At 39.2% G+C, this 13405-nt stretch overlaps 1 protein-coding gene across 1 annotated transcript in view; it reads right to left on the bottom strand.

The window, feature by feature from the left end:
* Window positions 1–2205: 2205 nt before the first annotated feature.
* Window positions 2206–13405, bottom strand: part of LOC125236353 (serine/threonine-protein phosphatase alpha-2 isoform) — a 94286-nt gene continuing 83086 nt past the window's right edge. Inside the window, exons 5-8 of the mRNA XM_048143132.1 lie at window positions 6722–6918; window positions 6147–6294; window positions 5409–5547; window positions 2206–3747 (exon numbers count right to left, since the gene is read on the bottom strand). Of these exons, the coding sequence (XP_047999089.1) occupies window positions 3744–3747; window positions 5409–5547; window positions 6147–6294; window positions 6722–6918 (488 nt within the window). The 3' untranslated portion in view covers window positions 2206–3743. The remainder of the gene's footprint in view (window positions 3748–5408; window positions 5548–6146; window positions 6295–6721; window positions 6919–13405) is intronic.

Genomic DNA, 13405 nt, shown 5'->3' with positions numbered 1-13405 from the left:
GTCGATTTACGACGGACGTCCGCGTAGTGTGTTCCTAGCTTAAGGACGTGACTTGTCAAGCTTATTATCCGCCCAAATTACGTAAACTGTCAGCCATTTTTAAAGTGATTCTTAAATTCGCTCCATTATTCTATATCTGTCCCTTACGGGTGTACGCTTGCGTCAAGTCTATAGTATCCTTCGTCTGAGCTAATTTCAGATCAGGTTTAAGAGAAAATGTTGCACAAAATACGAAATAAAACCATTATAATTCGGAAAGAGTTTTATTTACGAAATTAATATACAGTTGTTCATACATGAATCGCAGGTAGCCCTGAATTGAGCGCATAAAAGAAACACATTCAGTTGCTTGTAGCGTCTTATACAACCTTTGTAATCGGTGGATAATGTTAACCCTTTCAACGCCAAGGACGTCTAAAGTCGTCAAGAGTTTGGCCACAGAGCCAAAAATACTTTTGCCGTGGCAAAGTGTGTGAGTGATGTCTTAGGTGGCTAATGACGATGAAAGAGTTAAAATCATTTTAAAAGCCATATTTTCAGCGACATATACAAATTTGACAAAACAAAATGTTTAAATCGCTGGATATGCCGAATATAAACGTTTTTATTTTAATAAAAGTAATATAAAACAACCTATAAAGGCTTCCGTGAGTTCTTTCGAAGCACGTTTCATTAACGACGTAGATATCAGTCATTTATACATCACAGCTAGGGTCTGCGAGATAAAATTATCCCCTTCGAAGATGTTTTATTAAAAAAAAAGTTTATATATCAGCATGTTTCAAAATTCAGCTTAATCAAGGTTGTATAAGTTTTATTGCTAAAAGCACTACATCAGTTGCTAAGTCCGACCGCTACAGGGGACGGTTTGTTCTGCCTTCAACAAACTATGCGTCGTTTACATTATTTATGCTTACTACTTATTATACTTTATCAATTATTTCCAATATTATCATTACATTTCTGTCATCGATCTTTAATATACTGATCTCGGTTACTATCGGATAATGGCACGTCTACACAAATCCCTCAAGGTACAAAAGCGACGTCTATAGACGTCTGGTGTCTGCGAACGTGTTAAGTTCATGATATGCTATTGCATACGTCGAAGGGAGGAGTGTAACCGTGGCATTAGTGAACTAAATAATCTCCATTAAGTCTGGCCTAACATCCGATTAGTATAAGAGATCAGACCGACGCGAGCGACATTGACACTAGACTTTCTTGATACTTTAACCCCTTCGACTTTCAAATCTTTATTAATTCGATGTTGTAATACTTATGGCTTAATTTATAGACGTTTTTCCAGCCTCACAAGCCTTGCTCGATAAAATTGAATTTTATAACCGACTTCAAAAAAGGGAGGAGGTTCTCAATTCGTCGGGATCTTCTTGTAGCACAGGTTGTTGTCCACAATGATATGTGACATCCCTGGTTTCGCAAACATTCATACACTACAGTATCAGCTTTCCATCGCAGAAGCCTTACAATCATAGTATTACAAAATCTCAAGCAATGAAACTAATAAGTAATAACCTATCGTGCGCCTTGTCGAAAAGCACGAAAGTCGATATTATTCTGTAGCCGCGCGCGTCTTTTCACGTAATTGGTAGTCAAAGGGATAACTCAATAAAAACTCAGTGTCAAAGCCGCTCGCACTAACTTACATTAACCAGTTGGATATCGAATACACACACATACGCAGTCATACGCACAGACAAATTACATTTTATTTTGTATTCACGAGACATCCTTCCACATTTTAAATGACGCAGAGAACCCGGGCCGTGCTTACTGCTTTTTTTTAATTAATTTACTACTACGCGACACTGGCTTAGCGGTGTACAGGGTGACATTTGAGTGAGAGACAAATAAGTAAGCTTAGAGTGACAAGTCGTAAGTTTTTTGTACGAATAAGTTTTACTTAGGACTTATTATAAAATATGTTCGGTCATGGTATAAAATATGGCATGTGTAGTGACGGGTTAAGAATTTCACCACCCCCTTTCTTCCCGTCGGTGTCGTAGAAGGCGACTGTGGGATATGGGTTAAATTGTGGCGCAGGCGAGAGGCTGGCAACCTCTCACTGCAATGTCACAGTTTCGTTTTCTTTCAACCCCTTATTTGCCAAGAGTGGCACTGAAGCTTTAGTAGTTTCATGTGTTCTACCTACCCCTTTATGGGATACAGGCGTGATTGTATGTATGTATGTATGTATGTATGTTGTGTATGTGAATTAGAACTCTAAGCTTACTTATTTATCTGTTACCGTGATTTTACTTTCAGATCGCTTATAAAAAGCGACAGTTAACGTGAACAAATTAACATTTTAGCCCTCACAACAGAAACTTAACAAATCAGTTTCTTTACTGTTAACAATTAAAAAAACGAATTCACTTAATCACATATGTCACCCTGCATAACTTAACTGTAAAAAATCTCTTTATAGAGTTAAGCCTTTAAGAAAAATCTTTACAAATCGCCATAAGAAAAGATAAAAATAAATACAGTGGCCTGTTTCACCACACTGACAATTATCGCCCTACAGTGACATTTCGCCGTTCATTGCCTGTTCAAGTGTTCAACAAGGAAATATTGTCGCCGAGTAATGTTACTTATCAACCCCGAAATAGGCACCTAACTGTCAGTGTCAAGCATCGCTGTGGTGAAATAGGCCACAGAAAGGATGGCAACATTGACGTTTCGCAAGTTCGCATGCTCATGTCACGCTAAACACAATTTTCCAGCAATTGTTGTACAATGCGAGCATTATTGAACTTCTAAGAGAAAAAACTGTAAATAAGACTTGATTGCTAGAATTTCATTTTTAAAAACATTAAAAAAAGAATGGAAAGTCCATAAGTAAAAAATACAGTTAAGGGTGCACTCTATTGACGGTTGCAGGTTCGATATGTCGACGGCAGATTGTAAAATCCGCCCGATCTTTCAATTCCTGAGTAATCTTTTGACGGCAGTCATATTGAATCAATAGATAGGTCAGTTAAGTGACATCAGATATAATCAAACTGTCTAGATATAATCAGTTGTCTCAAAATTCACGATATGCTTAGGAATTTTACAACCCGGCTAATATAACAATCGGCCGTGGACAAATACGAATGGATTCGCCTGCGGGACGCCGGTTACTACCGAGAGACAGTCAACGCTAGAAAAGACTTAGGCTCGAAGGCTAGGCCTAACGCTTATAAACTATCGGATCGACATCCGAGGTTATATCTAAGAAGAACGCTCTCTAAGAGGATAGACATTGACAAATAAAATAACTTGGGTTTTGGTCACCCTGTATAATACAGGGTTGGTCGCCTACTTTGAAAAAAATCTCGTTCACACTGCTGCTCAAAGTTAAAACGTAGTAAGTCTATATGGATTCCATACATACTACATTTTTCTTTTCATTGACAGAAGAAATACGAGTTTTTTTTCAAAGTAGTGATAGCGATATGCAGGATGGATTGTACGGTCAACCTGTATGTACAGGGTGTCTTTTTGTGGTCACCCTGTATATACAGGATGTCTTTTTGTGGTCACCCTGTATATACAGGGTGTCTTTTTGTGGTCATCTGTATATACAGGGTGTCTTTTTGTGGTGATCCTGTATATACAGGGTGACGTAGGAGTGATTTTGTTTGTGAATGGCCGAGTGTGAGCTGTGAGGGTGGTTTGGCACGGGGGTGTCGGAGGCCAATAGAGTACGCGGAGGGGTCCATGCAGCGCAGCGGCGGTTAGCTGTGGACGAAATAATGATTGTGATTAATGTAATGAGATATGCAATCAAGAAGGACTAAGCAATCGCCAGATTACTTACAACAAATTGTTAAAAAATAGAAAAAAAATAAAGACAACTTTTTTAAATTTGTTGTAAAATAAAAATAAAAAAGGAGTGTGAATGATTATTACATTCATGGTATTCAAATTGTTCTGTAGTAGAAAAGGGTTAAAAATTTTGAAATAAAGAAGAATGGGCAATAGAGTCGTTACTTTAATAATGAGTTTGTATGAAAATGTACAATATATAAAACTTCGTCAGTAGATGCTAAGACTTAAACCAAATACTGATCAATACTGCCACACTGCTATACAGTTTTGAGTGAGCGCCAAAAATGCCAAGTTTGCCTCCTACAGCCGCCTTGCGGCTTTCATGTGGTCCGTCGGTATTGGTGCGTTTTCACATTATCCGATCCGATATCGGATGTCGGAAGGATTTCAAAGGCAAAAATCAAAGATGGCGGATTAAATGTATGGGATATCGGTCCGACATCCGATATCGGATCGGATAATGTGAAAACGCACTTAGGCGGGTCCCCATAGAGAAAACAGCACCATTAAACAATTCCCTCACGCGGAAATTGGTCATTGTAAACCTGCCCCGGTTAAGCCAACACATTCTGCTGAGGGAAACAAGCATGCTGCTTTCTTTCTGTCGAGGTACAGTCGACTATAAAGAGGTGTATCCACTTTTTCACCTTATTGCATTATAAGGTGGATACATCTCTTGTCGAGTCTAATCAACTGTACAGTTGTCAACAGATATGACAGATACGTCTACATTGGTAATTTGCCGCGCGAGGGAATAGTCTCACGATGATTATCACTTAAGTGTAAGGCGTGAGTGGACGCTCGGGGCGGGCTCGCCCTTGTACACGCTATGCTCGCTATGCACGCTATAAGCGTGGACTAGGGACAGTTGTATGAGCTTCAATTGACAACGTTTCAAAATTTTCAACGTCCCTAAATCAAAAACCATTTCGAGATATACGCTTGCAGATCATATAAATAATTTTTATTTGTTTTCCGTATTTTCTAAAAAATCTTAAAAATAGTTTAAAGGGGAAGTGATGTCAAATAGCTGATTTAGAGCTGCCACTATAACAAAAAATCTTCCAGTTAGGATGTCACTTGAGTTTGACAGTGACACTTATCACAGTTCGTAGCAAAGATATTAAAAATTTCATGGCTTAGTCTATGGTTCGTAGTAATTCACTATTGGTTGACAGTGACACTTGACAGTCAGATATACCGGACTGTTTGAGCTGACTGTTAAAACTTTTTTTTAGAAATGATTTTGTCGTTTTTTTATGTGTATGAAACAACACATGTGACGTCACGAAGCTGCGTCTTGACGTTTGTAACTTACGCTCTTTCTGCTCGAAGTAGTAATAGAAATGGATTTTCTCACTAAAATAGCAGTTTTTGGAAAAATAAAAAAATACGTGTATCTTTTAGTATTGAGTTCTTTCAAACCAAACAATAAAAAGTAGTACTCAAAAATATGAAATGTTGTCAATTGTTTGACAAGCACGCCGCACGTCCAATATGAGCGTGCAGCGCGGCTTTCCTCTAAGTCCTACAATGTAACACGTGGAGTGTGTGCGCGCGTGTGTACTCACTTCTTCTTGTTCTTGGGCTGCGCGCGCGGCGGGGTGTTGGGGCGGCCCATGTTGAGGCCGGAGTACAGCTTGCGCTTGTCGGCCGGCTTCAGGATCTGGAACGAGCACATCAGCGTCTCGTCCACGGACATCAGCGCACCTGCAATACACAATCACACCATTTTAGCAGACATTTTTATGTGGATTTAAAAGGGCAATAAATCGATGGGCTTCGCATTATATTATCAGCCAACGAATCTAACAATTATATAATCATTATCAGCATCGAGATAGCTTGAGAACAGTGGTTGCTGAATTAGAATGGTTCTAGAATATTAACCGCGTAGTGTAGCCGAAATGCATTGTAACAAGGAAGCTATTTTATAGAAGCAGAATTACAGACATTCTTGAAAAATAAGATACAGTAACCTTGACCAGGCCGGCAAGCATGGTCTTGCGAGTTGCGATAAATGATAAAGCATCAGGCACTATTTGTAAGTGCGATAGGGACGGCCTGATGTTTTATCATTTATCGTGCGACTATGCTTGCCTGCCTGGTAAAGATCCACTAGTGGCTAAAGTCAATGTGAAGAAAACCCCTACTGTCTACCTACGTCGGTTGACAAAAAATGGTCTTTAAGAAAACGTTTGAGCAAAGTCCATTATATAAATCATTCTTGCAAAAAAAATATAAGCTGGTCATCACAATGTTGACGTTAAATCTCTAGAAGCGATTGTAGACAGTAACAAAGAACTTACCCGCGTTGTCAAACTCTCCGCAGTAGTTGGGCGCGGAGAAGAGCGTGACCAGTTGCCGCTTGGCGAAGAATTCGTAACCGTCCTCGACCACTTGATGCGCGCGGCAGATCAGGTCGAACTCGTGCTTAGACAAGAACTTGCCAACAACCTGTAATGTAAAAAAAATGAGTATTAGCACTTAATAAACAATACTACATTGTTACATCTGAAATAGATTTCTTCACTCATGTAGCCCAAACTTTAGCTTAGATTGCTCCTAACCTGATCGAAAGTTTTGGCTACCTAAATGTGAGAAGAGAGTACAGCTGTTGCCGGCATTTTGAACATCGACCATTTCGTTGATTGTATAATATGTTTAAATTCTTGCCAATGCTTCGATCTCCTAGGGATTTTCAAGCTAAAGTCTGTGGAATAGGTTTCTTTTGCGGTCGTTTTGGCCCCAGCCCGTGGTGTCCTGCCACAGCAGGTCGCCAGCAGCCCTTGATCCGATCACAGTAGACTATCGCCCCTCCAGTGACGTACCTCTATGCCGAAGGTCTGGTCGGACAATTTGCCCCGCTAGTGACCTGACGTACCTCTGTGCCGAAGGTGAAGCTGACGCCGCGATCGTTCTCGCCCCAGCCGGTGGTGTCCTTGTCGGGGTCGGACCACAGCAGGTCGCAGAGCAGCCCCTGGTCGGGCACGTCGGTGGGCCGCATGATCCGCCGGATCTGCTCCATGGCCTGCAGGTCGGGCGAGAGACCGCCATGACAGCAGAAGATCTTCTCGTCAACTGGAATAGAAGAGAAAGCTGTTTAGTATTGGTGATTTTAAGACGTTCATCAGGGGAGCCGGAAAACACTATTCTGTTAGAAAAACCGTCACATTAGCGACTTTTGAGGGTCGGCATCTAGTCTGGTGTAGCTGATTAGGTAGTTGCATCGACCAGCAGCCGATAGACGTAGACTCTCAGAAGATAGGTACCTACAACAATTTCCTCCATAAATCGCGAAACAATAAGGGTCTCCTCAAACCTCAAAAATCACTCGTTATTATGAACATATTGATCGGCTAGATTCGATTTCGCGTCGATAGGTTTGGCGAAACCCTCAGTCGAAATTAATTCCTCGCCAGTCTCGTATAGAGCTTCCCAATCCCTATTGATTAACAAGTTCGTGAAACGAAAGCAATATCACTAAACAATCATTGAGCCCTAGTCGTCTTAATTAAAGACCCTGAATGGAAATTGTACAAAAGTAGGTCAGTCAACTGCGAGTTAGTTTAGTTTTCTGTTCCCGTTTGCGTTTGCCTGGATTAATTTTATCTTATTAATAAAGATAATCTCGAACATATTAGTATTCAGGAGCATGTATAATAAAGTGTGACATAAATAAAACTGATGCGCCTGGAAGCGTTGAGGGGATTAGCGTAGGCGCGTTCCGGGCGAAAGGATGGGTGAACATTAATAATAAGCTGTCGAAAATATACTCTACTAGACGGTTAATATAACATACTAACATACACACATAAACTGACGGTTGTATACTAAAGGGATAGACAGATCACATAAAACTGCTGAAGTTCCAGTGACATACATAGTAATTAAGGGTTGTAATATTTCAGTGAAAGGTTGCTAGCAGCGATGGCACATTAAAATTGAACCCATATCTCACAATCGACTTCTGCGACACCCATCACGGGAGGACCCCCCTTGTCTGGTACCTACTCTAGATAATATGAATAGAAATGTATAAAAAGTGTCGAAGATGTTTTTGTCAGAGATATGCGAGGACGCGTAACGAGGCCCGAGGGATGTTAGAAGCTATTTATTTATCCTCGTTCCGCTCATATCTAATACCTACAGAATATTCTATTGGTTCTTTACAAACATCTCTCGATACGCATTCCGCAATCTAAGAGCAAAGTCCTTTAATTCAAAGTTTCTAAGTTATTCCTTGGAATTTATAGTTGCTGTAACTTAGGATCCGATAAAAAGTTTGTTTATCAACCATGACGAGCAATCGTCAGACTATGAAATAATCAGAAGAAGTGAAGTCTCAGAAATCTTTTGTTAAATATACCAAAGCCAGCATTTCAAATACTCGTAGTCTGCAAAGACAAGGGCCGGTATAATTTGATAGTGCCTGAAGAGCTCTTGCTTAAATTACATTCAATCGAGATTTCCAATCAATCGCCTTCATCTTTATTAATAATTCCTCTAGGGAGCTAAGCCTGATTGGCTGATGAATAACTTAGAGCCTACAGTTGTACATCATGTCAGCGGTGTATTGATTGTCTGTTTGTATTGAAACACTATACGAGATATGTGAGAATCTTAGATGGATATAGTTAATGTTATTGATAGGTTAGCCGCAAACAGATTAATCTGCGTAAATCCATCAACAACCTGAGGCCGTATTGTAGAGATAGAGCACAGAACTAAATCAAGATAGAAGGAAAAAGTGTATCTACTTCGCGTGCGGAAAAGTTAAATAGCGAGCAACATTGTTCGCCGCGCAAGTCAGTCTGCTCCCGACCGCTGCCCGCGAGTGACATACAGTGAAAAATACAAAATGGGTCGGTATTCGATAATTAACTCTTCAAACACCACCAATAAAAGCAAGGGTGTTAAACAAAGTGTTTCCTATCATCGGTAAGTACCATTTGTCCTAAAATATTTTTTATTAAATAAAAAACACGATTTTCCTATTTTTATCATCAAAACATTAGCTGACGTACGGCCGTCAAACTAGTTTTCCATTGCGGCTTTAATTTGACGAGTCCGACTTGGCGTGCGTTAAAAACAAGCGATATAAAAATAGGCTATTCAAACTGTCGAGACAAAGTGAAGGTAGATTTGTTATTTTGTCCGTCGAACTCACGTCGAACTTAAGAATAGTGGTGCACCACGGAACTATATCGTCATGTATGCTGCGATTTCCTTATTCGATTTAAATCGATTTTGCGAAGCAGTGGAAATTATAATTATGTTTTTATATTGTTATGAAACTATACATATAAAGTACGAGTGAAAAGTAAATTTAACTTTAAAATAGGTTACAGTTACGGTATTAACGTTGAATGTGTGGTCGGCAGAAAAACAAATACAAACATAATACGCTCTATATTTATTATGAATAAAAATAACTCTAAAAATGTGTTAATGGTTAATTATATTTATATATTACTAAAAGTTGTAACAAATAACATGAGGATAATGCTGTGAGTACATGGTCGATTTTCTTAAAAATATTACGAAATATTAACTAGTATTAATACCTACCTACTAAAATCTTTGTTCCTGGCCTTAGGCAAATTATATACCTACTAGTGAATTGTTTGTCATCACACGAATACAGGTATATACTTACTTCATTTCACAACGAAGATGAACATCCGATATTTTTAACTTCGGCGGGCATCCCGCACGCAATCTCCACAATCGATCGAATGGGTTACGCGGCGACAACGTTCCCATCACTAAAGTACACTCGTGACGTCATAGGCTCGACACACGGTAAAACGTTACACGCTCGGTTTCGCTGTTAATCGCCGAGCATTTTCCTTCTATCTTGATTTAGTTCTGTGAGATAGAGACTAAGGGTCTCTCCAAACCAATCGATGTTTTCGCCGACCAAAAATATGAAAATGCGTACGGGCCGTACGGCTGCGTCACAACTTGGACACTGGCGATCAAATATATGAAAGTGGCGCGTTCTCTAAGCTCGTGTAGGTGAACGCGTACTATGCTTGTATGAGTGAAACATGACAGGTCGACAGGTCGCGTTTTAGACAGGCGGTAACTGTGAGGTCACCGAGTGGGGGTGGGCGGCACTTTCAGCGGGGAGCGGGAGTGGCCATACTGTACGATAGTACTCTTTATTATACTGTGGCTGCGTTCAGGGACGATGACGCATAAGCGATTTCATACTAACGAGCGATTTTTGGTCGGCTAGCGTCGATTCCGCGTTGATATGTTAGGGGACCCCTAACGGCCCAGCCACGACATTGGTCTAAGCGCGACAGCGGTGAGCGGCGGCCATACATTGGAGTGAGACACAGCGATGGGACTTTTCATTCGCACGTATGGCTGCCGCTCACCGCTGTCGCGCTTAGACCAATGTTGTCGTGGCCGGGACGTAAGCGTCTTCATACTAAGCCGATTCCGCGTCGATAGGTCTGGGGAAACCCTAAACGTCCAATACTTTTGAGTGCCGTGATAGATTGGACTCTGGGTTGTGATGCATATATTGCGAGAGCAATCACTTTAATGATTGTTGTTAGGTAATCTTACAAGCAATCAGTGTTCTCTTAGCGCGTTGTTCTGATTTTCTTATTTATATAATAAGTACCGCAAATCCGCCTAATCTTCCATTACACAACCACAAAGAGCTTTTTTTAAAAATGTAGATGCAAAATACGTTTCACAATTCTCTAAGGCTTCTTTGTAACATAATATAACAGAAACTTTTTATAATCGCAAGCAGCACATTTTTCTCTCATTTCCGAGCCCACTAACGAGTTTAAGTTCTCGGCTCAGTATAATCTTGTAAGCTGACGTTTCAGTGTGTTTTTTTTTAGGGTTTTTCCGGGTGTTCGACATAGGACTTGTGTGTGTCTAGCGCACAAAATTTACTCGAAGTAGTATTCTTTGTGACGAACTGAGCTACATAATAGTTTAAAACTGTTCGCTAGCTATGCTTTATAAATAAATAATTTCGTCAGAATACATAAATCGTCGGGTGCCAGACTGATTTTTGAGTCATTGAAATTTGGATTTTATTCTAATTAATTAAATTTCAATTTGATTGGGCTTAATCGGCCGGGAGTCGACCGGCCGATATTCCAAGGGATAAAATAATCAAAAACAAAATTGATACAACAAAATTGCTAGAAGACCTATTCTGCTATCTCGTATGTATGGTGATTTTATTTAGTTATGATTTGCGCGTGCATTTTGCTTGTACTGTTTCGAAAATACCTATTGTTGGCACGAACGAATAATAACCAGATTGATGTCCATAATAATATTTACGTTCTAAATAACCTCTCAGCTTGTTTCCTATAGTGAACTTGACAATTCACCTTTATATATGTACTTTATCTTACGTTAAAATCTATCTTGCTCTAGCACAGTTCGGAAGCGAGTAGCGCACGCTTTTTGGGGTATCATGTTCCATCAATAACGGGTAAACCTTTGATACTGGGTGCGATATTTCGTACCAAGCTCTTATCTTCAAACGTGCACAGATTGTATTGTTCAAAGAGATATGACCTGCGACCTTATAGAAAACGAGAGGTCAACGGACGAGGATATACTTCGAGATACGTCACGTAACAGTTAGGTACACAATGATCAAATCACGATGTTATTAACCGTTTCATATCGATGTAATTGTAAGGCATATTGAGTTTCTTCAATTACGACTATATTTGGGAGTTCTTGTTTGGAAAATAGATTGCTTATCTAAATTGAACTTCTACATAGTATCGTCTAAACGTGCTTTGTAAACACGATAGTACAATTTTGCTCATTAGCATATTCAAATCGAAGGCGAGCAGCCATTAATTAACGTATTAATTATTGAAAATCGCTTGTACCTGCCACTTAGTTAGCATTGATTAGATTCATTTGAAATGGTAGTACTTATAATTTTTTACCCGGTGTATTTTAGTTGAGATAAGATAAAGAATATAGTAGTCACACTCTGTCACTCTCTTTCTCTCTTTCCCAGTGTCTATTAATTCACACTACATATTTTCTAGAGTAAAGGAAAGGACCGCTATTACCGGATTAATATTGGTTTCCCAATGGTCAAATATTAGATGTATTTACAATTTTACACATACTGGTGGTCTAAATCAATCAGCCTGGTAAAATTCCACTATGTACGGTACGATGAATCATACCACGCATGAGCTGCAATAGTGATAACCCCAGATAATCTGTAAATCGAAATGTCGAATGTCTTCAATACGAAAATATTTAGATAGAACATAGTGAAATTGAGAAAACAGATATCCTTACTTAAGTACTTGAATGATTCGGTTTTTATAAAGTATTGCTGCTAGCAACTCAATCACGTAAAATGCTGCTTCAAAGCTAAATTCAATAACGTAAAATTCATACTGAGAAATGTTGATTATCCAAATGTATATGTATACCACTTTGCAAGCCGAGATCACGTACAATAAAAGTTCACATAGCACTTTAGCAATTATTATAACTGTAAGGCCTACTTGCACCAATCACTTAACTCAGGGTTAGTGGGCTGTCATCTGTCAAATTCCATATAAAATGGTGGGTTAACCCTCCATTTTCGTTGGTGCAAGTGGCCCTAAGCGAATAACAGCTACAACTTCTGTTCCATCATTCCGGATTAGCGGGGTACCCGTACCCGTACCTGTAACCTGTAACCCGATTATCGGCTGGATGTTGTTTACTGCGGGAAATCGACTAGGATTGTTCGCCGTATCTCGTCAATTGATTGTTGGCTCGGAGTTGGACTCATGTTTCCAACTTGGACAATGAACTTGTGTTTGTTTTACTATCATAAATACCTATTGAAGGAATTCAATACAATCCTCAGTTTCAATAAAGCGCTAAATATATATATTTATCAACTTAAGAACTAACAAGGCATGTTCATTTAATCGATACTACGCTGATATTAAGTTTACAACTCACACGCTAAACACATGAAACCGCCCACTTTAGTGCCACTCTTAGCAAAAGTGGTTGAATGAAAACTTTTTAACAAAAAATAAAACCGCCTTCAAAAATAAGCGCGTTACAAAACACGGAGAAACTAAAAAGCCAAAAATAATAAAACTTTCAATTCAGATTTCTTATCGTATTGCAATAAGCTAAACATCCAAATTATAAACAAATCAATTATTTTTTTAGTCGGTACCAGACCTGTTCGTCGCCTTGCTATTGCCTGTTTGCCCCACCCAACCATACACAGGCTGGTACCGACTCCAAAAATAATTGATTTGTTTATAATTTGGATGTTTAGCTTATTGCAATACGATAAGAAATCTGAATTGAAAGGTTTATTATTTTTGGCTTTTTAGTTTCTCCGTGTTTTGTAACGCGCTTATTTTTGAAGGCGGTTTTATTTTTTGTTAAAAAGTTTATTTATTTGTTGATTTTTAGTGGTGTCTAGTGATATTATATGTATCAGTCCGAATACATGTACAGTAGTGAAAGAATTATCCTTTAACTCCTAACCATTGAGGAGTTGACCTTCCATCATCAGCTCAGTTGATTTTTAGTG

The sequence above is a fragment of the Leguminivora glycinivorella genome, chromosome 19 (assembly GCF_023078275.1).
Source record: "Leguminivora glycinivorella isolate SPB_JAAS2020 chromosome 19, LegGlyc_1.1, whole genome shotgun sequence".
Classification (NCBI taxonomy): domain Eukaryota; kingdom Metazoa; phylum Arthropoda; class Insecta; order Lepidoptera; family Tortricidae; genus Leguminivora; species Leguminivora glycinivorella.
The sequence above is the reverse complement of the archived record's forward strand: the minus strand, read 5'-3'. Positions and strand labels throughout refer to the sequence as shown.